General features: G+C 39.8%; 1 protein-coding gene across 1 annotated transcript in view; it reads right to left on the bottom strand.

Annotated features, from left to right (window-relative positions):
* The window catches only part of LOC126252221 (dynein beta chain, ciliary), a 769,797-nt gene that overhangs the window by 231,435 nt on the left and 515,700 nt on the right, over positions 1-22,662 (bottom strand). Inside the window, exon 52 of the mRNA XM_049953092.1 lies at positions 10,246-10,402. Within this exon, the coding sequence (XP_049809049.1) occupies positions 10,246-10,402 (157 nt within the window). The remainder of the gene's footprint in view (positions 1-10,245; positions 10,403-22,662) is intronic.

Here is a 22,662-nt window from a genome sequence, read left to right as displayed (position 1 = left end):
TTGTACATTATGGGCCATATAGATCGAAATAGACATTACTCTTCCATTCCTGTGTTGGTTCCACACATCTCCACTGTGTACACCTACATATTACACATTGTTTCCTAATTCATTCCGGTCAAGACTGCTGCTCTTCCCAGTTACAACTGCTAAGCTGGAAGAATATGAAAGGTAGAGAGAAAAGATCAGTTACTTTTGTCTTTTGCTCAATATTTCTTCTATTTAGTGAGCAGTGAACTCATGTAAATATTTTCCACTGATTTATAATAAGAAGCACTTTTTTGTAGTATCAACTTCATTGATATTATTTGTATCTTCTGGTTCTGACTAAGTTCAGTAGATAGAGATGTCCATCAACTAATAACATGTATCTGGTAATTAATGGACTGAGAATTGTATTAGCATCACTCAGTCATTCGTGTAAAAGAATGAAACTCACTGAAGAGTAAGTGCTTAGCATAACAAAACTGTGCCATTCCACTTGAGTAAGCTGAGTTGAGACAGCATCAATACTTTGAAAAATAAAGCATTTATCATCTGGTGAATGTGAATACATGTTGTAAAATCAAACACTGGAAACTCCAGGATGGAATATTGACAATATAAGGGAAGATAGATTAATACTTAAGTTGCAGACAGGAACAACTAACAGATACTTACACACTAGCTTTCGGCCACAGCCTTCCTCAATAAAGGAAACACTCATACATTCATTCACACAAGATTGTGTGTTTCCTTTTTTGATGATGGGTGTAGTCGAAAGCTAATGTGTAAGTGTCTTTTTGTTGTTCCTGTCTGCAGCTTAACATTTAATCTTTATGGTAAGTAGCAATCTACCCTTTTCTTATATTGTTGAATATGGGCTGCGGTTCAGAAGTGAAGCATATGTTTTAGTGGATAAGAACCAATTGATAATAATCATAACCAGCCACATTACTGTTAAAATGTGTGAAAGCCACATCATTCTCCCAAAGTTTACATCATGAAGCAGAACTTTTTTTGTTTTGGAGTGAGGTGTATATGAACAAATCTGAAAACCAGATGTTAGATTCTGCATTAATATAACTGACAATCATGAAACTATTATTAACTATCTTTCATTACTCCTGCTGCTTCCTCTCTTGTACAAAATAGCTGCCTTTTACCTGTTTTGTAGCTTAATGTCTATCTATCACAATGACATTTATCAAAGAATAAAATATAGACACCCAGATACAATGAGCATTGATATTTGTTAAGCAGCTAACGGGAACTATTATTGTTGTTTGAATTGTTGCAGCTAACAGGGACTATTGTTGTTGTTTGTGTTAAGGGCACATGACATTGTACTCACAAGTACTAAGGTAATTATTATTATGCTGCCATAGTAAAAAAATAATACAATATAAATTAGCTGTAATAAATTGTAAAGATTTCCAAATGGGAATGGTTACTGGTTAGATGCTGAATAGTTAAGGTAAGTTTACTATCAACATACTGCATAAAAACTGAGAAGAAGAAGAAATTTATATAAAACTTCAAGTATTAACAACTATGAGTGAGTTAGTGTCATATGAAATAGCGAGCAAGTCCACAGACAAATAATGGACTGCCCTCACATTACTAAAATGTCTGCACTCTTCCAAAATGAAACGTACATATAGCTGTTTGCCACAAACACCATACACTGGTGAGTCCTCTTATCTAAAAAAGGAACCATATGCCAGAGAGCAGTGTGCTATTTTGAAGGAGAGAGGAACACTTTCGCATCAGTGGCTGCTGGAAGAAAGTTTATTGTGAACCAGTACTGGAATTTACCAACTGCAGCTTGTTCTTCCCAATGACATGTTAACCAGCACTTTAAGAGTTAGGACATTTAGATGATGTCACAGTAGGTACACCACAAATATACTTGGCAGTTACATCTGCCAGTTTGTTGCACCAAATTTGCTCATCTGTCATCTACAGGAATATAGCCTCCTTCTTTTGATGTTGTGAGCAAAGCATGGTATCTTGTGGACTGGACTGATTTCCCTGCTGGGTGCAAGCACTAGATGACTTGCAAGGAATCATTTAAATTTGGCAAAAAATGTCATTTTTGCTTCAGTACCCTCAAAATTCCACTTACCTAAGCATCACAGATGCTAAGTTCAGTTGGTAATTGAATCTTGTCGGTACTATCAGGGTAAACTACAGAGCAGCCAAGGTAGTCTCCCATAGTTTAAATTGTCAAATAATTGTGGTGCTGTCACAATATATCAAAAAACTTATTTTACTGCTGAATTTTCCTCTTAAATCCAAGAATACAGTAGCAGTTGGCCTCTGGGCAAGAACTGGAATCTGTTTGACGCGAAATAGGTCAGCTTTTAGGTGAACCTCAAATGACTTTGTTACTTGTGGGTGATTAGTTTATGCCATTTTCTGTGTTGGTTGTTGTTCAGCAAGATGGAATATGGGTGACTCTCAATCAAACATGAGTATGAACAGTGTGGCTCACCACCCTCCAATCAGAGGGAGAGTATGGGGCTGGCCCTGCATGCATCTTTGGTTAATCTAATTTCCTCTGAACGATAAAATCTTAGCATCTTCATATGCTCAGAAAGCCTATGCTGGTGCATGGATTTCAAAAAAACTACAACTCGAGTGGGGCTACATATCTTGTAAAACTGAAGCGATAAGACATGCTAATCCAAAAATTTAGTGTCTTTTAAGAGATCTGGCTTCAATTTTCAGAGATGTGGTAACCACATCAGTTGTCAGTTTATAACCACTCAAGAGGTCATCTAGAAACCTCGCAATCTCTTTCACATTCAGAATACTGTTCCTCAGTTGCAAAAAATGTGTCACATCTGGTTAGGATCGACAAACAGCGATGTTTTCCTCAAGAATCAAATGGCAGTGTACAGTGTTCAATGCTTCTATCTTTTTATTTGATGTCTGCAATCAGCACCCCATTGTCGATGAATTTGATCAGGCACAAAATATCACAAAATCATCCATGTATAATGAACACTGCAGCTGCACACACACTGCAATCACAATATTGATGGCAATGGTAAAGATAATAATACTGAGGACACTGCCTTAAGGAATACCATTTAAGCCAGTAAAGTTTTTCTCAATATGTTCTGTGAAGAAAGACTGTATACAAATCAGGTTCCTTTCAGAGCATGCTGATGCATTAGCTCCATACATAACAATCATATACAACCATTCGCTCAACAAAAAATCCATACCCAAAGACTGGAAAGTTGCACAGGTCACATCAGTATTCAAGAAAGATAGTAGGAGTAATCCACTAAATTACAGGCCCATATCATTAACGTCGATATGCAGCAGGATATTGGAACATATATTTTGTTTGAACATTATAAATTACATTAAAGAAAATGGTCTATTGACACACAGTCAACATGGATTTAGAAAATATCGTTCTTGTGTGACACAACTAGCTCTTTATGCGCATGAAGTGTTGAGTGCTATTGACAAGGGATTTCAGATTGATTCCTTATTTCTGGATTTCTGGAAGGCTTTGACACTCTACTACACAAGCAGCTTGTAGTGAAATTGCGTGCTTATGGAGTATCATCTCAGTTATGTGACTGAATTTGTGATTTCCTGTCAGAGAGGACACAGTTTGTAGTAGTCATTGAGTAAAACAGAAGAGATTTCTGGCACTCCCCAGAGTAATGTTATATGCCCTTTGGTGTTCCTTATCTATACAAATGATTTGGGAGACAATCTCAGCAGCCGTCTTAGGTTGTTTGCAGATGACGCTGCCATTTATCGACTAACAAAGCCATCAGAAGATCAAAACAAATTGCAAAATGATTTACAAAAGATATCTGAATGGTGCAAAAATTGGCAGTTGACCCTAAATAACGAAAAGTGTGAGGTCATCCACATGAGTGCTAAAAGGAATCAGTTAAACTTTGTTTACACAATAAATCAGTCAAATCTAAAGGTCGTATATTCATCTAAATACCTAGGAATCACAATTACAAACAACTTAAATTGGAAGGAACAAAATGTTGTGGGGAAGGCTAACCAAAGACTCCATTTTATTGGCAGGACACTTAGAACATGTAACAGATTTACTAAGGAGACTGCCTACACTACGCTTGTCCATCCTCTTTTAGAATATTGCTTTGTAGTGTGGTATCCTTACCATATAGGATTGACAGAGTACATTAAAAAAGTTCAAAGAAGGGCAGCACATTTTGTATTATCGTGAAATATGGGAGAGACTGTCACTGAAATGATATAAGATTTGGGCCGGACATCATTAAAACAAAGGTGTTTTTCGCTGTGATGGAATCTTCTCATGAAATTCCAATCGCCCACCTTCTCCTCCGAATGCAAAAATATTTTCTTGACTCCAGCCTACATAGGAACAAATGATCACCACGATAAAATAAGGGAAATCAGAGCTCATATGGAAAGATATAAGTGTTCGTTCTTTCTGTGCACTGTACCAGATTGGAATAATAGAGACTTGTGAAGGTGGTTTGCTGAACCCTCTGCCAGGCTTTTAAATGTGATTTGCAGAGTATCCCTGTAGATGTAGATGTAGAGGTGGATGTAGATGTAGAAAAGGACTACACAGATATGGGTCAAAAGCCTCTGAAGCTGTTTTTACACTTACAGAAAAAAAAGTGCAACACCAAAAAATAATTAATGTAGAGCAATTAAATTTCAGAAATACATATTTAAGTGGTTAACATTGCAAGATCACAGGGCGAGGTAAGCCACTGCAAATGTGAAATGATGGTACATTCATAACCGGTGTAACCGCCAGAATGTTGATACAAGCATGCAAACATGCATGCATTCTGATGCACAGGTGCCAGGTGTTAGTTCAGGGATGGAGTCCAATGCCTGTTGCACTTGATTGGGCAATGCAGGGGATGGTTAATTCTAGCTATGGATGATGCTGCAGCTGTCGTCTGATGATGTCCCATATGTGCTTGACTGGAGACAGATCTGGTGACTGAGCAGGCCAAGCCAAGATGTCAACACTCTACAGAGCATACTGGGTTACAACAGTAGCATGTGGACCAGCTTATCCTGTTGGAAAACACCCCTGGAATGCTATTCATGAATGGCAGCACAACAGGTCGAATCATCAGATAGATGTACAAATTTGCAGTCAGGGTGCATAGGCTAACAATGATAGTGCTCCTGCTGTCATACAAAATCGCCTCCCAGATCTTAATTCCATGTATAGGTCCAGTGTGTCTACAGGCAGGTTGGTTGCAGGCCCTCAAATGGCCTCCTTCTAACCAACACACAGTCATGGCTGACGCTGAAGAACAGCCAGCTTTCATCATAAAACACAACAGATCTACACCCTGCCCACCAATGAGCTCTCACTTGACACCACTCAAATCGTAAATGGTGATGGTTTGGGTTCAGTGGAATGCACACTATAGGACATCGGGCTTGGAGCTGTCCGTGAAGTAACCAATTTATAACAGTTCATTGCATCACTGTGATGCCAACTGCAACTCAACTTGCTGCTGCACATGTAGTGCGATGCACCAGAGCCATATGCCAAACAGGATAGCATTCCCTCTCAGTAGTGCCACATGGCCATTCTATCTGGAGCCCAGCCTTCTTGTGACCATACATTCCTGTAACCACCGCTGTAAGCAATCATGCACAACAGCTCCATTCCTGCCAAGTCTTTCTGCAATATCGCAGAAGGAACATCCACCTTCTATAGCCCTGTTACCCAACATCATTCAAACTCAGTGAAGTGTTGATACTGGCATCTTCGTCACCTTAAAGGCATTCTTGACTAAAATCAACTCACAGCATCCAATCTAAAAAGTAACTAACAGTTGGGAGCATCACAACGTATATTTAAAACAAAACCTTATTTGCATCCTCATAGTGGCATGACTAGTGCTATTCTTAAGCAACTAGTGCAAAATTTGGACAGACATCATATTTCAGATGTAGAAACATGCCTACCAACTTTTGTTTGTGTTGCACAGTTCCTTCTTAGAGCTGTGATTTTTTTCTGTCAGTGTATGTAATACTTAAAAAAATCAAATATTTAACTCTGCAAGTAACACAAGATCATCTGTCAACATATAGGAGAAATACAGGTATGTTTAACACAAATATTAGAAATGACAGTGACATTTACACCCTTGAATACAAATACACTGTTAAGTTACAGAAAGAAGGGCTAATAAGGTAAAGTTTACTTGGTTTTTTAATATCTGGAGATTTTCAGTTTCCTGCTTGATGTCTACTGGCAATGTGTTATTGATGTTAGCAGCAGAATATAAAACTCTGTTCTGAACCCTAGAAAAGCATGCATAGCCTATATGGGAATAATTTTTACTCCTAATATTGTGGTTGTGAATTGCATGGTTTGTCCTAAATTCTAGTAATTAAGCACAAACAGCATTAGAGAGTATATATTGGCACAAAACTGTATTAGTAAATCCCCTAAGAGACAGTCTAACTCTCCCCTTTCTTCTGCTCTCTAGATAAAGAGAACTTTTCTCCTGAAAATATTTGCGCCATTCTTCTGCTGATCATTGATGTGGAGTTCTACCTGGTTTTCATGATTATAACAAACTTGATTTATGTGAATTTTAAAATTTTCCTGGCAAACTGAGTGTCTGAAGAGATTTCGGCTTGCAGATGGACAGCTTCTCCATCAGAACAGGTCTCATAAGGCTCAACTATACTGATCAACTGCCATGTCATTCTTGGCCTGTAGGTGTTACGTGATGCAGATATGGAGGGGGTTATGGTCACAGCACACCGCTCTGCCAGCTGTTGTCAGTTTTCATGACTGGACCCACCACTTCTCAGTCAAGTAGCTCACAAGAGCTGAGTGCACCCGCTTACCAACAACACTTGGCAGACTGGATGATCACCCATCCAAGTGCTAGCCAAGCCCGACAATGCTGAACTTTGATGATCTGACGAGAGCCGGTGTTAACACTGCAGCAAGGCCTCGAGATGGACAACTACATGATATTTTGACTGGGCACCAGCCAGTCATCCTCAGGTGAGCCATTGAAGACTTAAGAAGTAGTCCTCCTTTCCACAACATATTTTGCTATGTTGAGTACATGTCAAAACTGAGTTGACAGATGGAACACACTACTTCATGGCAGTGTTCTTGCTGGTGAAACTGTGGAACTCAGCTGTCCTCTGCATTTCTGCTTGCTGCAGACTTCAGTGTACTCTGTTGCTTTCAATTTCAGCACATTATGGAGAGGACAGGATTCCACACATTGTCCAGGTGGTAGCCACTGTCATAGTTCATCAGATTTTATGCTAAGCATATTTCCATGGAATCTTTAATAATGGAATCCCTAAAATATTTTGTTGTGGTCAAAATTATTGTTTTATGTACTCCACTAAATGTCCAATACAGATGCAATGTTCAGCAGCAGCAGACTTGTTTGGTTGCAAAAGGCAAGTGCGGCACTAATGTTTGGTGCAACATTCTTCCACAGCATGTCTGCTGAAGGCATATATAAGCCAAATTGCACTGGCAACCTATTTTATAAAAATTCCAATCTTCTGCAATAATAAATTGTCCTTCACTGATCCCGAAAGGTCATCAATCTCAGATGGTAATGGGAAAAACACTTTCATCTGAAAATTATAGAGGAATCTTGTTATTTTAAATGAAATATTGGCAACAAAGGGAAGAAAAGATAGAGATTTGGTGTGTGTGCTCTGCTCTTTATTTTGGTTTTAATTGATAGTGCCCTGTTAATCTACCAAGTAGAATATCCATTTTCTCTGAACACTGTCTTCAGGTGGGCAATCTGTTTAGGCAAACTATCTGTCTGCATGTGAGATAGTGTGATCTCTGTGTGAAAGCTATTTAAGCACATTCATAGGTTGCAATGGGTGATGACAACTTGATGATTGTAAATACAAGTAGCTATATCTGGCCTTATGATAAACTGAATGCCCCAGAGAGCCATCATTCCATCTAACCAAAACATCCGAAAAAAGGCAGACCCTCCCCCCCCCCCCCCCCCCCCCCACCTTTTTCTAATTCCATAGTGAACTGGATGTTGTTATGGATAGAGTTGAAGTACTGGAAAAATTCCAGTAATTAATCTTCTCTAGGAGGCCACACTATGAAAGTATCATCCATGTATCTCCAAAATACAGTTGGTTTAAGAGCTGCTGATTGAAGTGCTCTCTCCTCAAAGTCCTACATTAAAAGAGTGGCCACCAGGGGAGACAGAGGGCTATCCATGGCACTGCCATTAGTCTGCTCAAAATATTCTTGATTGAACATAAAATAGGTTGAGGAAAGGGTGTGCCAAAACAAAGCAGTGATGTCAACCTGACACTTACCACCAATTAGTGATAAAGATTTTGTGAGTGGGACCTCTGTAAAAAGAAATACTACATTTAAGTTGACAAAATAGTCTGAACTACTTAGACGGAGACCCCCAGTCTGTTGATAACATCAGTCGAGTTTTGTGAATGATGTGAGAATTAGCCCACCAGTGGCCTCAGCAACAAAGCAAGAAGTTTGGCTAAAATGTAAGTGAGGCCACCAATGGTGTTCACTATTGGCCATAAAGGTAGACCTCATTTATGAATTTTATGAAGGCCAAACAGTCTTGCTGATATGCAAACATGTGCCCTTACTCTTTGATGGTCGCTTGAGATAACAATGAAAAATTCAGGAGTGCAGAAGTCTTCCACTGCAAACATCCTGCAAGATTGTAATCAATCTTCCAAATAGGTGGGATTACTTAGTAGACCATACATCTTATCAACATACACACTACAAGGTAACAATACTGTTGCATCACCCTTCAGCACCATTATGTCAGGATCTTTCATAGTACACCCTTTTCTGTGGAGGTTAAGTTACTGTGTTGAGGAAAAGTCTTCAAAAGAGCACAGCAAATTCCCCATATTATTTTTCTGCAGCATTCAAAGAAAAGAAATGGCATGGGTAGCACTTTGTCAACTGTGTTAGACAACCTTTTTAACAGAGTACTTTGGGGAGAGAGAGTTCAAATCAGCAGCCCTTAAACTAACTGTATTTTGGAGGTACATGAGTAATACTTTCATAATGCGGCTTCACAGAGAAGATAAATTATCAGAGTTTTTCCACCATTCAGCTCAAAAATGGCTCTGAGCACTATGGGACTCAACTTCTGAGGTCATTAGTCCCCTAGAACTTAGAACTAGTTAAACCTAACTAACCTAAGGACATCACAAACATCCATGCCCGAGGCAGGATTCGAACCTGCGACCGTAGCGGTCTTGCGGTTCCAGACTGCAGCGCCTTTAACCGCACGGCCACTTCGGCCGGCCCACCATTCAGCTCCACTGATACGAACGTACCGTTCAATATGGAATGATAAAAGATGGTTGTCTGTCTTTCTTGAATGGTTTAGTTAGATGGAAGAAAGATGGTTCTCTGAGGGATTAACTTCATCATAAGCCTACAAATACCAGCTCAGCATTGATTTGTCATTACCTGCCACAAACTATGACTGTGCTTAAATTTTCTGTACACACATGTAAAATACTCATAGTATGCTATATACTCTGAATGGAGGACATCTTCATCAGTCTTTGATGGTTCACCTGAAGATGACCAGGCAGGTGCCTAATCGAAGTATTCCAAAGTGTAGTTGGATGACAAACAGCTGCAGGCCATGAATTTCTTATGACAGGCTTGATTTAGTTAACTTTCTTCTTTATCTTTTCTAAATAGTTTAGAGTTTATTACCAAATGGGTCAAATTTACCAAAAACGTTTGAGGCAAAATACAATACAATAACCAGAAAATCATAGATAGATATATGGAAAAAGTCCTCCAGAAGTTTTATTACTATTGTACACAGAGTTTGCAATGAAATAAGCTATAAGAGAAAAATATCAACTAAATATAAATGACTTAATTTATAAAGATAGCAGAGAAAGAAATTGAGATAGAAGTTGAGAATAACATCACAATTGTTTTCAGAATATGATACTCTTTTGTTCAGGGAGCTCAAATCTTATTTCAATGCTTCGCTTGAATATTTACAATGGCTTATTCGCTATGAACATCAAACTGTTTCTTTTTGAGACACCATATCGCTTATTGTGAAGGAAACATAATGCACCATTATCACTGCACTTGACTGCCCACTGAATCCTGGTGATACTGAACATAACATTTTCCACAAACAAATGAAATAGAAAAAAATGTTGCACTTGACATTACATTTAAAATAATGGAAGAAATATGCATCAGCAACAGACCTTGAGATCAGGAATTCCATAACCTTTGCGTAGTTGTATCTGTGCTACCTCAAGACTGGAGATGAAAGCAGCAAGGCGAGACAGAGACTGCTTTCCTGATCCACCAACTCCCACAAGTAGAGCACTGCCTCTAGGTGTTTCAAGAATGCGGTTGATTCTGGAGAATAGTGAAAACTAAATGTTTTAATATGGCAATTTGGCAAAGTTACTCATTCTCTTACATTTGTAAAGTTTTATAATGCGGTAATGGTAAGGCCATAGTAACAAATAAGTGACAAGTATAAACTATTTTTCAAATGTTGGGATGTAATCAGATAATTTTGTATCTCTGAAGCCTTGTTTGTTATCAAAACCATGAAAATTTTGCGTACTCATAAGAATAATGAAATCAAACTGTATCTCTACCCGTATTATGATTTACATAGATATTATGGAATATTATGGAATGTAAAACCATTAATTATTTTAATGTTGACCATCTTAAGCAATAGAGGCAGTGATTTTAAGGTAACTGTTATAACTATTTTAGCATACAACTGCTTCTATTAGGAACATAATCAACAGCAATGTGTTTCAAGTATCAAGCTCCTGTCATCTGGATGTCTAAGTTAATCCTACATAAAATGCTCTTCAAAAGCTTTTGTCAACATGTTTATTGAGATTGACAAATTGTCTGTTGGCTTCTGTCACAGGTTTTTTGGCCAATGTTGGTTTGATGATTTTTCTGATGTTTCACCAGTGTGAGTCTCTGGCAATGCCAATGCTTCACCCTACATTGCCGGTGATGGATTGGAGTCAAGTTCACACCCAAGGGTTTTTCTGTGGTCATTATTATTATGGTTCTATCCTTGCTATCTGCAATGATCATTCACTGCAATATAGGAATCCTGGACACATTCACACTGAAGCTTTCCTCTTTTTTATTGAAGCTATTGTCATTTTGTGGAATTCTATAGCTTTCCTGATCGAGCAGGTGTGGTAGTTCTTCTCCACAGCAAGTGCTCTGTGTTGGTGAATTTTATTTATGTGGTCAGTCTCACATAGTATGTGCTTCTCCATGGCCAATCTCTCCACCTGTTACAACCTGAAATACCACATACATTCAGTGACCATGGTGTTGATTGATCATCCACAGTGACCATGGTGTTGATTGATTGTCCACAGTGACCATGGTGTTGATTGATCGTCCAGTCATTCCAACACAGACTTTTTGACATGTACATGGTATGCTGTATTTTCCTGCACTGGTAATGACCATACAAAAACCCTCGGGTGTTGGTGCAGCAGGTCCATATACTCTGTGGGCACATGCTCAACTCCAGTCCACCACCAACAATGGAGAGTCAAGTTTTGACAATGTCAGCCACATGTTCTGAAAAAACATCAGAAATACCATCAAACCAACATCGACTAAAGAACCCAAGAAAGAAGGAATAGGCAATTTGCAAGTGGCCATGAAAGCCTTAACAATTTTGAAACAGAGATTGTCGCGCTCTCAGTTAAAAAAAGAATGTGCAAATGTCAACAGGCAAAAGTTAGTGGAAATTCATGCATCTGTAACAAGATCAAAGCACAAAGCATACAACAGCTTCCAACATCATACCTTAGGGAGACCTTGCTAAGAACCCAAAAAAATTCTGGTTATGTGTAAAATGTGCTGGTACTGCGAACGGCTGAAAGCAAGGGGAAACCACAGCCGTAATTTTTCCCGAGGGCATGCAGCTTTTACTATATGATTAAATGATGATGGCGTCCTCTTGGGTAAAATATTCCGGAGGTAAAATAGTCCCCCATTCGGATCTCCGGGCGGGGACTACTCAAGAGGACGTCGTTATCAGGAGAAAGAAAACTGGCGTTCTACGGATCGGAGTGTGGAATGTCAGATCCCTTAATCGGGCAGGTAGGTTAGAAAATTTAAAAAGGGAAATGGATAGGTTGAAGTTAGATATAGTGGGAATTAGTGAAGTTCGGTGGCAGGAGGAACAAGACTTCTGGTCAGGTGACTACAGGGTTATAAACACAAAATCAAATAGGGGTAATGCAGGAGTAGGTTTAATAATGAATAGGAAAATAGGAATGCAGGTAAGCTACTACAAACAGCATAGTGAACGCATTATTGTGGCCAAGATCGATACGAAGCCCACACCTACTACAGTAGTACAAGTTTATATGCCAACTAGCTCTGCAGATGACGAAGAAATTGAAGAAATGTATGATGAAATAAAAGAAATTATTCAGATTGTGAAGGGAGACGAAAATTTAATAGTCATGGGTGACTGGAATTCGAGTGTAGGAAAAGGCAGAGAAGGAAACATAGTAGGTGAATATGGATCGGGGCTAAGAAATGAAAGAGGAAGCCGCCTGGTAGAATTTTGCACAGAGCACAACATAATCATAACTAACACTTGGTTTAAGAATCATGAAAGAAGGTTGTATACATGGAAGAACCCTGGAGATACAAAAGGTATCAGATAGATTATATAATGGTAAGACAGAGATTTAGGAACCAGGTTTTAAATTGTAAGACATTTCCAGGGGCAGATGTGGACTCTGACCACAATCTATTGGTTATGACCTGTAGATTAAAACTGAAGAAACTGCAAAAAGGTGGGAATTTAAGGAGATGGGACCTGGATAAACTGAAAGAACCAGAGGTTGTACAGAGTTTCAGGGAGAGCATAAGGGAACAATTGACAGGAATGGGGGAAAGAAATACAGTAGAAGAAGAATGGGTAGCTTTGAGGGATGAAGTAGCGAAGGCAGCAGAGGATCAAGTAGGTAAAAAGACGAGGGCTAGTAGAAATACTTGGGTAACAGAAGAAATATTGAATTTAATTGATGAAAGGAGAAAATATAAAAATGCAGTAAATGAAGCAGGCAAAAAGGAATACAAACGTCTCAAAAATGAGATCGACAGGAAGTGCAAAATGGCTAATCAGGGATGGCTAGAGGACAAATGTAAGGATGTAGAGGCCTATCTCACTAGGGGTAAGATAGATACTGCCTACAGGAAAATTAAAGAGACATTTGGAGATAAGAGAACGACTTGTATGAATATCAGGAGCTCAGATGGAAACCCAGTTCTAAGCAAAGAAGGGAAAGCAGAAAGGTGGAAGGAGTATATAGAGGGTCTATACAAGGGCGATGTACTTGAGGACAATATTATGGAAATGGAAGAGGATGTAGATGAAGATGAAATGGGAGATATGATACCGCATGAAGAGTTTGACAGAGCACTGAAAGACCTGAGTCGAAACAAGGCCCCCGGAGTAGACAACATTCCATTGGAACTATTGACGGCCTTGGGAGAGCCAGTCCTGTCAAAACTCTACCATCTGGTGAGCAGGATGTATGAAACAGGCGAAATACCCTCAGACTTCAAGAAGAATATAATAATTCCAATCCCAAAGAAAGCAGGTGTTGACAGATGTGAAAATTACCGAACTGTCAGTTTAATAAGTCACAGCTGCAAAATACTAACACGAATTCTTTACAGACGAATGGAAAAACTAGTAGAAGCCAACCTCGGGGAAGATCAGTTTGGATTCCGTAGAAACACTGGAACACGTGAGGCAGTACTGACCTTACGACTTATCTTAGAAGAAAGATTAAGGAAAGGCAAACCTACGTTTCTAGCATTTGTAGACTTAGAGAAAGCTTTTGACAATGTTGACTGGAATACTCTCTTTCAAATTCTAAAGGTGGCAGGGGTAAAATACAGGGAGCGAAAGGCTATTTACAATTTGTACAGAAACCAGATGGCAGTTATAAGAGTCGAGGGACATGAAAGGGAAGCAGTGGTTGGGAAGGGAGTAAGACAGGGTTGTAGCCTCTCCCCGATGTTGTTCAATCTATATATTGAGCAAGCAGTAAAGGAAACAAAAGAAAAATTCGGAGTAGGTATTAAAATTCATGGAGAAGAAGTAAAAACTTTGAGGTTCGCCGATGACATTGTAATTCTGTCCGAGACAGCAAAGTACTTGGAAGAGCAGTTGAATGGAATGGACAGTCTCTTGAAAGGAGGATATAAGATGAACATCAACAAAAGCAAAACAAGGATAATGGAATGTAGTCTAATTAAGTCGGGTGATGCTGAGGGAATTAGATTAGTAAATAAGACACTTAAAGTAGTAAAGGAGTTTTGCTGTTTGGGGAGCAAAATAACTGATGATGGTCGAAGTAGCGAGGATATACAATGTAGACTAGCAATGCCAAGGAAAGCGTTTCTGAAGAAGAAAAATTTGTTAACATCAAGTATAGATTGAAATGTCAGGAAGTCATTTCTGAAAGTATTTGTATGGAGTGTAGGTATGAATGGAAGTGAAACGTGAATGAAAATAGTTTAGACAAGAAGAGAATAGAAGCTTTTGAAATGTGGTGCTACAGAAGAATGCTGAAGATTAGATGGGTAGATCACATAACTATTGAGGAAGTATTGAATAGGATTGGGGAGAAGAGAAGTTTGTGGCACAACTTGACCAGAAGAAGGGATCGGTTGGTAGGACATGTTCTGAGGCATCAAGGGATCACCAATTTAGTATTGGAGGGCAGCGTGGAGGGTAAAAATCGTAGAGGGAGACCAAGAGATGAATACACTAAGCAGATTCAGAAGGATGTAGGTTGCAGTAGGTACTGGGAGATGAAAAAGCTTGCACAGGATAGAGTAGCGTGGAGAGCTGCATCGAACCAGTCTCAGGACTGAAGACCACAACAACAACATGTGTAAAATCACTAAGCAATCATTCATCAAGGAGGATTATACAAACATACAGTTGTTTGAGTGTCACACTGACTCCTGCATGGAGGGCATAGAAATAGGTATCAGTGGAGCAGGTAATCAACTGAAAGAGTTGAAAACAAATAAGTTTCTAGGGCCAGATGGAATTCCTGTCCAGTTTTACAGAGAATACTGTGGAGCACTGGCCACTTACTTATCTTGAATTTATCATGAATCTCTCACTCACTGCAAAGTCCCAGTGACTGGAAAAAAGTGCAGGTAAGTCTTGTATATAAGAAAGGTAAAAGAATGCATCCACATAATTACAGACCTGTATCCTTGACATCAGTTTGCTGCAGAATTCTTGAACACATTCTGAGTTCAAATGTAATTAATTTCCTTGAGACAGAAAAGCTTCCATCCACAAATCAGCACAGATTTACAAAGCATCGCTTGTGCGAAACTCAGCTGGCACTTTTCTAACATCATATCGTGTGAACCACAGAAGAAGGGCAACACACAGATTCCACATTCTAGATTTCTATAGAACCCAGTACAATTCCTCAATGGTGAGTGTTCATGAGAAACAAGGATATTACCAGGAGTGCGTCATGGATGAATGATTCAGTCCAATCTCTTCTCTATTTACATAAATGAACTGATGGACAGGCTGAGCAGCAATTTACAGCTGTTTGCTGATGACACAGCAGTGTACAATAAGGTGTCATTGTTGAGTGACTTTAGGACACAGGATGACTTGGAATTTCTAGCTGGTTTAATGAATGGCAGCTTACTATAAATGTGGAAAAACGTAAGTTATGCGGCCTCATAGGAAAAGCATCATCCACACAATTCCGAAGACGGCAAGAGCTGACAAGTGCGAGAATTATCGCACAATCAGCTTAACAGCTCGTGCATTGAAGCTGCTTACAAGAATAATATACAGAAGAATGGAAAAGAAAATTAAGAATGCGCTAGGTGACGATCAGTTTGGCTTTAGGAAAAGTAAAGGGACGAGAGAGGCAATTCTGACGTTACAGCTAATAATGGAAGCAAGGCTAAAGAAAAATCAAGACACTTTCATAGGATTTGTCGACCTGGAAAAAGCGATCGACAATATAAAATGGTGCAAGTTGTTTGAGATTCTGAAAAAAGTAGGGGTAAGCTATAGGGAGAGACGGGTCATATACAATATGTACAACAACCAAGAGGGAATAATAAGAATGGACGATCAAGAACGAAGTGCTCATATTAAGAAGGGTGTAAGACAAGGCTGTAGCCTTTCGCCCCTACTCTTCAATCTGTACATCGAGGAAGCAATGATGGAAATAAAAGAAAGGTTCAGGAGTGGAATTAAAATACAAGGTGAAAGGATATCAATGATACGATTCGCTGATGACATTGCTATCCTGAGTGAAAGTGAAGAAGAATTAAATGATCTGCTGAACGGAATGAACAGTCTAATGAGTACACAGTATGATTTGAGAGTAAATCGGAGAAAGACGAAGGTAATGAGAAGTAGTAGAAATGAGAACAGCGAGAAACTTAACATCAGGATTGATGGTCACGAAGTCAATGAAGTTAAGGAATTCTGCTACCTAGGCAGTAAAATAACCAATGACAGATGGAGCAAGGAGGACATCAAAAGCAGACTCACTATGGCAAAAAAGGCATTTCTGGCCAAGAGAAGTCTATTAATATCAAATACCGGCCTTAATTTGAGGAAGAAATTTCTGAGGATGTACGTCTGGAGTACAGCATTGTATGGTAGTGAAACATGGACTTTGGGAAAACCGGAACAGAAGAGAATCAAAGCATTTGAGATGTGGTGCTACAGACGAGTGTTGAAAATTAGGTGGACTGATAAGGTAAGGAATGAGGAGGTTCTACGCAGAATCGGAGAGGAAAGGAATATGTGGGGCCGGTCGCGGTGGCCGTGCGGTTCTAGCGCTGCAGTCCGGAACCGCGGGGCTGCTACGGTCGCAGGTTCGAATCCTGCCTCGGGCATGGATGTGTGTGATGTCCTTAGGTTAGTTAGGTTTAAGTAGTTCTAAGTTCTCGGGGACTGATGACCTAAGATGTTAAGTCCCATAGTGCTCAGAGCCATTTGAACCATTTTTTTGAATATGTGGGAAACACTGATAAGGAGAAGGGACAGGATGATAGGACATCTGCTACGACATGATGGAATGACTTCCATGGTACTAGAGGGAGCTGTAGAGGGCAAAAACTGTAGAGGAAGATAGAGATTGGAATACGTCAAGCAAATAATTGAGGATGTAGGTTGCAAGTGCTACTCTGAGATGAAGAGGTTAGCACAGGAAAGGAATTTGTTGCGGGCCGCATCAAACCAGTCAGTAGACTGATAAAAAAATATAAAAAAAAATAAATAAAATAAAAACAATACTGCAAGGTGACACGAAGAGCAATGAGCATGCCAGATTGGTAGAAGGGAAGATTTGTGGAAAAGTGTAGCTCATCTATAAAGGAAACCATGTACAGAACACTAGTGTGACTGCTCAAGTGCTTGGGATCTCCATGAGGTCAGATTAAAGCAAGACATCGAAGCAATTCAGAGACATGCTTCTAGATTTGTTACTGGTATGTTCAACTGGCAAACAAGTATCACAGTGATGCTTCATGAACTCACATGGGAATCCCTGGAGAGAAGAACACATTCTCCTCATGAGGCACTATTGACAGAATTATAGAATCAGGATTTGAGGCTGACAGCAGAATGATTCTACAGCCCCCAGTGTACATTTTGCATAAGGACCACAAAGATAAGATGCAGAAAATTAGGGCTCATACAGAGGCTATGTTCAGTCGTTTCTTCCTCATTCTATTTGTGAGTTGCACTGGAAAGGAAATGAGTAGTTGTCATATGTGGTATCCTCCACTGTGCACCATATGGTGGCTTGTGAAGTACGTATATATGTGTAGACTCCATCACTTTAGCCAGTTGTCATTGGCCTGTAGCCTCACATTTCACTAGGATCACCTTTTCTGTAGACTACTGCTGTTCAAGATACTTTTAAAAAAGTATGGGGAAGTACCAGAGGAGAATCATTCATTTAATGGTTCTCAAATTTCAAAAACAATTTTCTTCGGGACAGCACAAGCCATGCAATAGGAATCTGGACTCTCTGATGATTTTAAGCTTTTACTGCACTTGTGATCTCATTAGTATGCAATTTTTACCACTCACTCATGGTACAACCATTGTTTTTCATCATAATATTTACATTGTCTATACCCGTATCTGGAACCTCATTTACAGTTTTTTTTACTACTCTCACAAAGTACTCATTAGCTTTATCGGGACTTCAAGACTTTATGATCTGTTGACTCCGCCTACATTTACTGTGTTGTACTGGGTGGTGCTGGAAAATGTTAACTATTAATATCAAATGAAGATTGAATGAATCCCTTTCTGTATTCCTTCAGTTTCTTCTTTCCAATTAAAAAATTATAATGCATTTACAAAGTGTTCTAATTTCTAGGTCTTCATGATTCTGCTGTTGAACACATACTTTTAATGACAAATAATATCTGAGACCGATGACCTCGCTGTCTGGTCTCCTTCCCCAAACCAACCAACCAACCAACAAATAATATCTAACTGATTACTTACTGATTTTGTATTTAGTTTGGTAATTAGTGCATTATGATCTACAATCACTTGTTCCATCACACTATGTCCCTTAGACAATAGGTAGTCGCTTGTTCAATGCAAAAGCCAAACAACCAGCCATGACAAAAAATGGGGTTTATAAAATCACATACTGTGAGTGTTAGTATGGCTACATTGGACAGACGAGGAGGTCAATCTGCACCAGGCTTAAAAAACACCATAGAAGCTGGAGATTGAAGAAGCCCGATTCAGCCTTTGCGGAACATTGCCTTAACAATAACCACAAATACATAATAGATGTACAATCAAACAATGGAAAATCCCGGATGGAATGTAACAATATTGTGAGAAGGAAAGTTGCTACTCGCCACATAGCAGAGATGCTGATTCGCAAATAGACGCAACAAAAAGATTCTCACAAAGCTTTCAGCCATTATGGCCTTCGAAACAATACACACACACACACACACACACACACACACACACACACACACACACAAAAGCAACTCTCACACACGACTGCAGGCTCAGGCAAATGAAACCACACTGCGAGTAGCAGCATCAGTGCATGATGGAAGTGGTGACTGGTTGGGGGTAAGGAGGAGGCTAGGGCGGGGAGGGGGTGGCAGTCAGTAAAATGCAGTCAGTGAAGACCCTCAATATATTTCGAGAGTGCCAAACACGATATCCTTCATTTCAATGACTGCTTCACAGCCTGTGCCATATGGATCCTTCCTACCAACACCAGCTTTTCTGAAATGCGCAGGTGGGAACTTTCCCTGCAATACATCCTATCTTCCCGCAAAACTCCTGGCCTCAACCTTCTTTAGTCACTGTCCTCACCCTTCCAGCCCTTGTTCCCATTCCAGCACTACACAGTCGTCATTCCACCACCACACCCAGTCTTCTTATTTCTCTCCTTTTCCACTGCTCCCCCCGCCCCCCTTCCCCATCTCTCCCCTGCCCTTTGTCTAACCTGCACCACTTCACTGTCTGCCACCCCCACCATACCATCCCTCCCCCTCCACAACCCTGCTTCCTCCTTACCTCCACCCAGTTGCCACTCCCATCATGCATAGATGTACAAGTCTTACATACACAGAAGAAAAAGGGGGCTATACTCAGCCAGTTAGAAATTTTAGAAATTAAGAAACAGATCTGTATGTCCTCACAACTATTATTAAAGGAGCAAACCCAATTCAGTTATTCACCTCTTTTAGATGATATCACAACTCCAGGATAGAAATAAAACTTAGGGCCTCGATCCATCAGTAGATAAAAAGTTCTTGGCTAATGCATATCTTTATTCCTAGGTACATTTAGTCATGTTAGTGTAATTGCTAAAGTCTGTAATTCCATGTGTAAATTGTCAAAAAATGATCATTGAAGTAATTTTACATTAAGCCAACAATCAATACATTAAGAAGTTAAGATGACTACCTTTGCCTTATCATCAAGTTTCTCTTTGCATTAGCATCTTTGGGATTCACTAAGCTACTTCAAAATGTGCTTATAACCCGAAACCCAGGTGGTGCAATGACAATTATAAAAACCCAGGTGGTGCAATGACAATTATAAAATATGTGAAACAAGAGAAAAAACAGTATTTGTTTAGTTAATTTACAATGTTTCACCAAGAACCCACAGTGGATTCAGTTAAAGTGAATAGCTGTTTGTTGGTGCCATCTACTCACTATATCCAGGTAGACAATATGTTTGCAGCATTCCAGAATTGATTGAACCAATTAGGGCTTCTCAAACATGTACTATAACACACATTTATATGCAAAGTTGCATTATCTGTGGTACTATTAATAACTGTATATAGTTTGCTTCTTTAAGCATCTGCAGTCAGTAATGACATCATCTGAAACTCTCATTTTCCCACTCAGAAGTAAGAAGATGTGTCATTAGACAATGGTACTTGTAACAGAAATCTGAGTCTCCAAGATCTGTCGAGACTACTATTCCCAGGTTAAATTGCGTAGGTATTGACAAGTAGTTGGGTTGGGGGGTGGGTTGTTTTGGTTCAAAATGGTTCAAATGGCTCTGAGCACTATGGGACTCAACTGCTGTGGTCATAAGTCCCCTAGAACTTAGAACTACTTAAACCTAACTAACCTAAGGACAGCACACAACACCCAGCCATCACGAGGCAGAGAAAATCCCTGACCCCGCCGGGAATCGAACCCGGGAACCCGGGCGTGGGAAGCGAGAACGCTACCGCACGACCACGAGTGTTTTGGGGAAGGAGACCAGACAGTGAGGTCATCGGTCTCATCGGATTAGGGAAGGATGGGGAAGGGAAAGGAACCATCCCGGCATTTGCCTGGAGCAATTTAGGGAAATCATGGAAAACCCAAATCAGGATGGCCGGACGCGGGATTGAACCGTCGTCCTCCCGAACGCGAGTCCAGTGCCTAACCACTGCGCCACCTCGCTCGGTATAGACAAGTAGTGTAAACACTTATGGTTGTTGTTGTTGTTCTGGTCTTCAGTCCTGAGACTGGTTTGATGCAGCTCTCCGTGGTACTCTATCCTGTGCAAGCTTCTTCATCTCCCAGTACCTACTGCAACCTACATCCTTCTGAATCTGCTTAGTGTATTCATCTCTTGGTCTCCCTCTACGATTTTTACCCTCCACACTGCCCTCCAATGCTAAATTTGTGATCCCTTGATGCCTCAAACCATGTCCTACCAACCGATCCCTCCTTCTAGTCAAGTTGTGCCACAAACTTCTCTTCTCCCCAATCGTATTCAATACCTCCTCATTAGTTACGTGATCTACCCACCTTATCTTCAGCATTCTTCTGTAGCACCACATTTCAAAAGCTTCTATTCTCTTCTTGTCTAAACTATTTTCATTCACGTTTCACTTCCATTCATACCTACACTCCATACAAATACTTTCAGAAATGACTTCCTGACATTTCAATCTATACTTGATGTTAACAAATTTTTCTTCTTCAGAAACGCTTTCCTTGGCATTGCTAGTCTACATTGTATATCCTCGCTACTTCGACCATCATCAGTTATTTTGCTCCCCAAACAGCAAAACTCCTTTACTACTTTAAGTGTCTTATTTACTAATCTAATTCCCTCAGCATCACCAGACTTAATTCGACTACATTCCATTATCCTCATTTTGCTTTCATTGACGTTTATCTTATACCCTCCTTTCAAGACACTGTCCATTCCGTTCAACTGCTCTTCCAAGTCCTTTCCTGTCTCTGACAGTATTACATTGTCATCGGCGAACCTCAAAGTTTTTACTTCTTCTCCATGAATTTTAATACCTACTCCGAATTTTTCTTTTGTTTCCTTTACTGCTTGCTCAATATATAGATTGAACAACATCGGGGAGAGGCTACAACCCTGTCTTACTCCCTTCCCAACCACTGCTTCCCTTTCATGTCCCTCGACTCTTATAACTGCCATCTGGTTTCTGTACAAATTGTAAATAGCCTTTCGCTCCCTGTATTTTACCCCTGCCACCTTTAGAATTTGAAAGAGAGTATTCCAGTCAACATTGTCAAAAGCTTTCTCTAAGTCTACAAATGCTAGAAACGTAGGTTTGCCTTTCCTTAATCTTTCTTCTAAGATAAGTCGTAAGGTTAGTATTGCCTCACGTGTTCCAACATTTCTATGGAATCCAAACTGATCTTCCCCGAGGTCCGCTTCTTCCAGTTTTTCCATTCGTCTGTAAAGAATTCGCGTTAGTATTTTGCAGCTGTGACTTATTAAACTGATAGTTCGGTAATTTTCACATCTGTCAACACCTGCTTTCTTTGGGATTGGAATTATTATATTCTTCTTGAAGTCTGAGGGTATTTCGCGTGTCGCATACATCTTGCTCACCAGATGGTAGAGTTTTGTCATGACTGGCTCTCCCAAGGCCATCAGTACTTCTAATGGAATGTCGTCTACTCCCGGGGCCTTGTTTCGACTCAGGTCTCTCAGTGCTCTGTCAAACTCTACACGCAGTATCTTATACCCCCATTTTGTCTTCATCTACATCCTCTTCCATTTCCATAATATTGTCCTCAAGTACTTCGCCCTTGTATAA

This window comes from Schistocerca nitens, chromosome 4 (assembly GCF_023898315.1).
Source record: "Schistocerca nitens isolate TAMUIC-IGC-003100 chromosome 4, iqSchNite1.1, whole genome shotgun sequence".
Taxonomy (NCBI): Eukaryota; Metazoa; Arthropoda; class Insecta; order Orthoptera; family Acrididae; genus Schistocerca; species Schistocerca nitens.
This window is presented reverse-complemented; position numbering and strand designations above follow the sequence as displayed.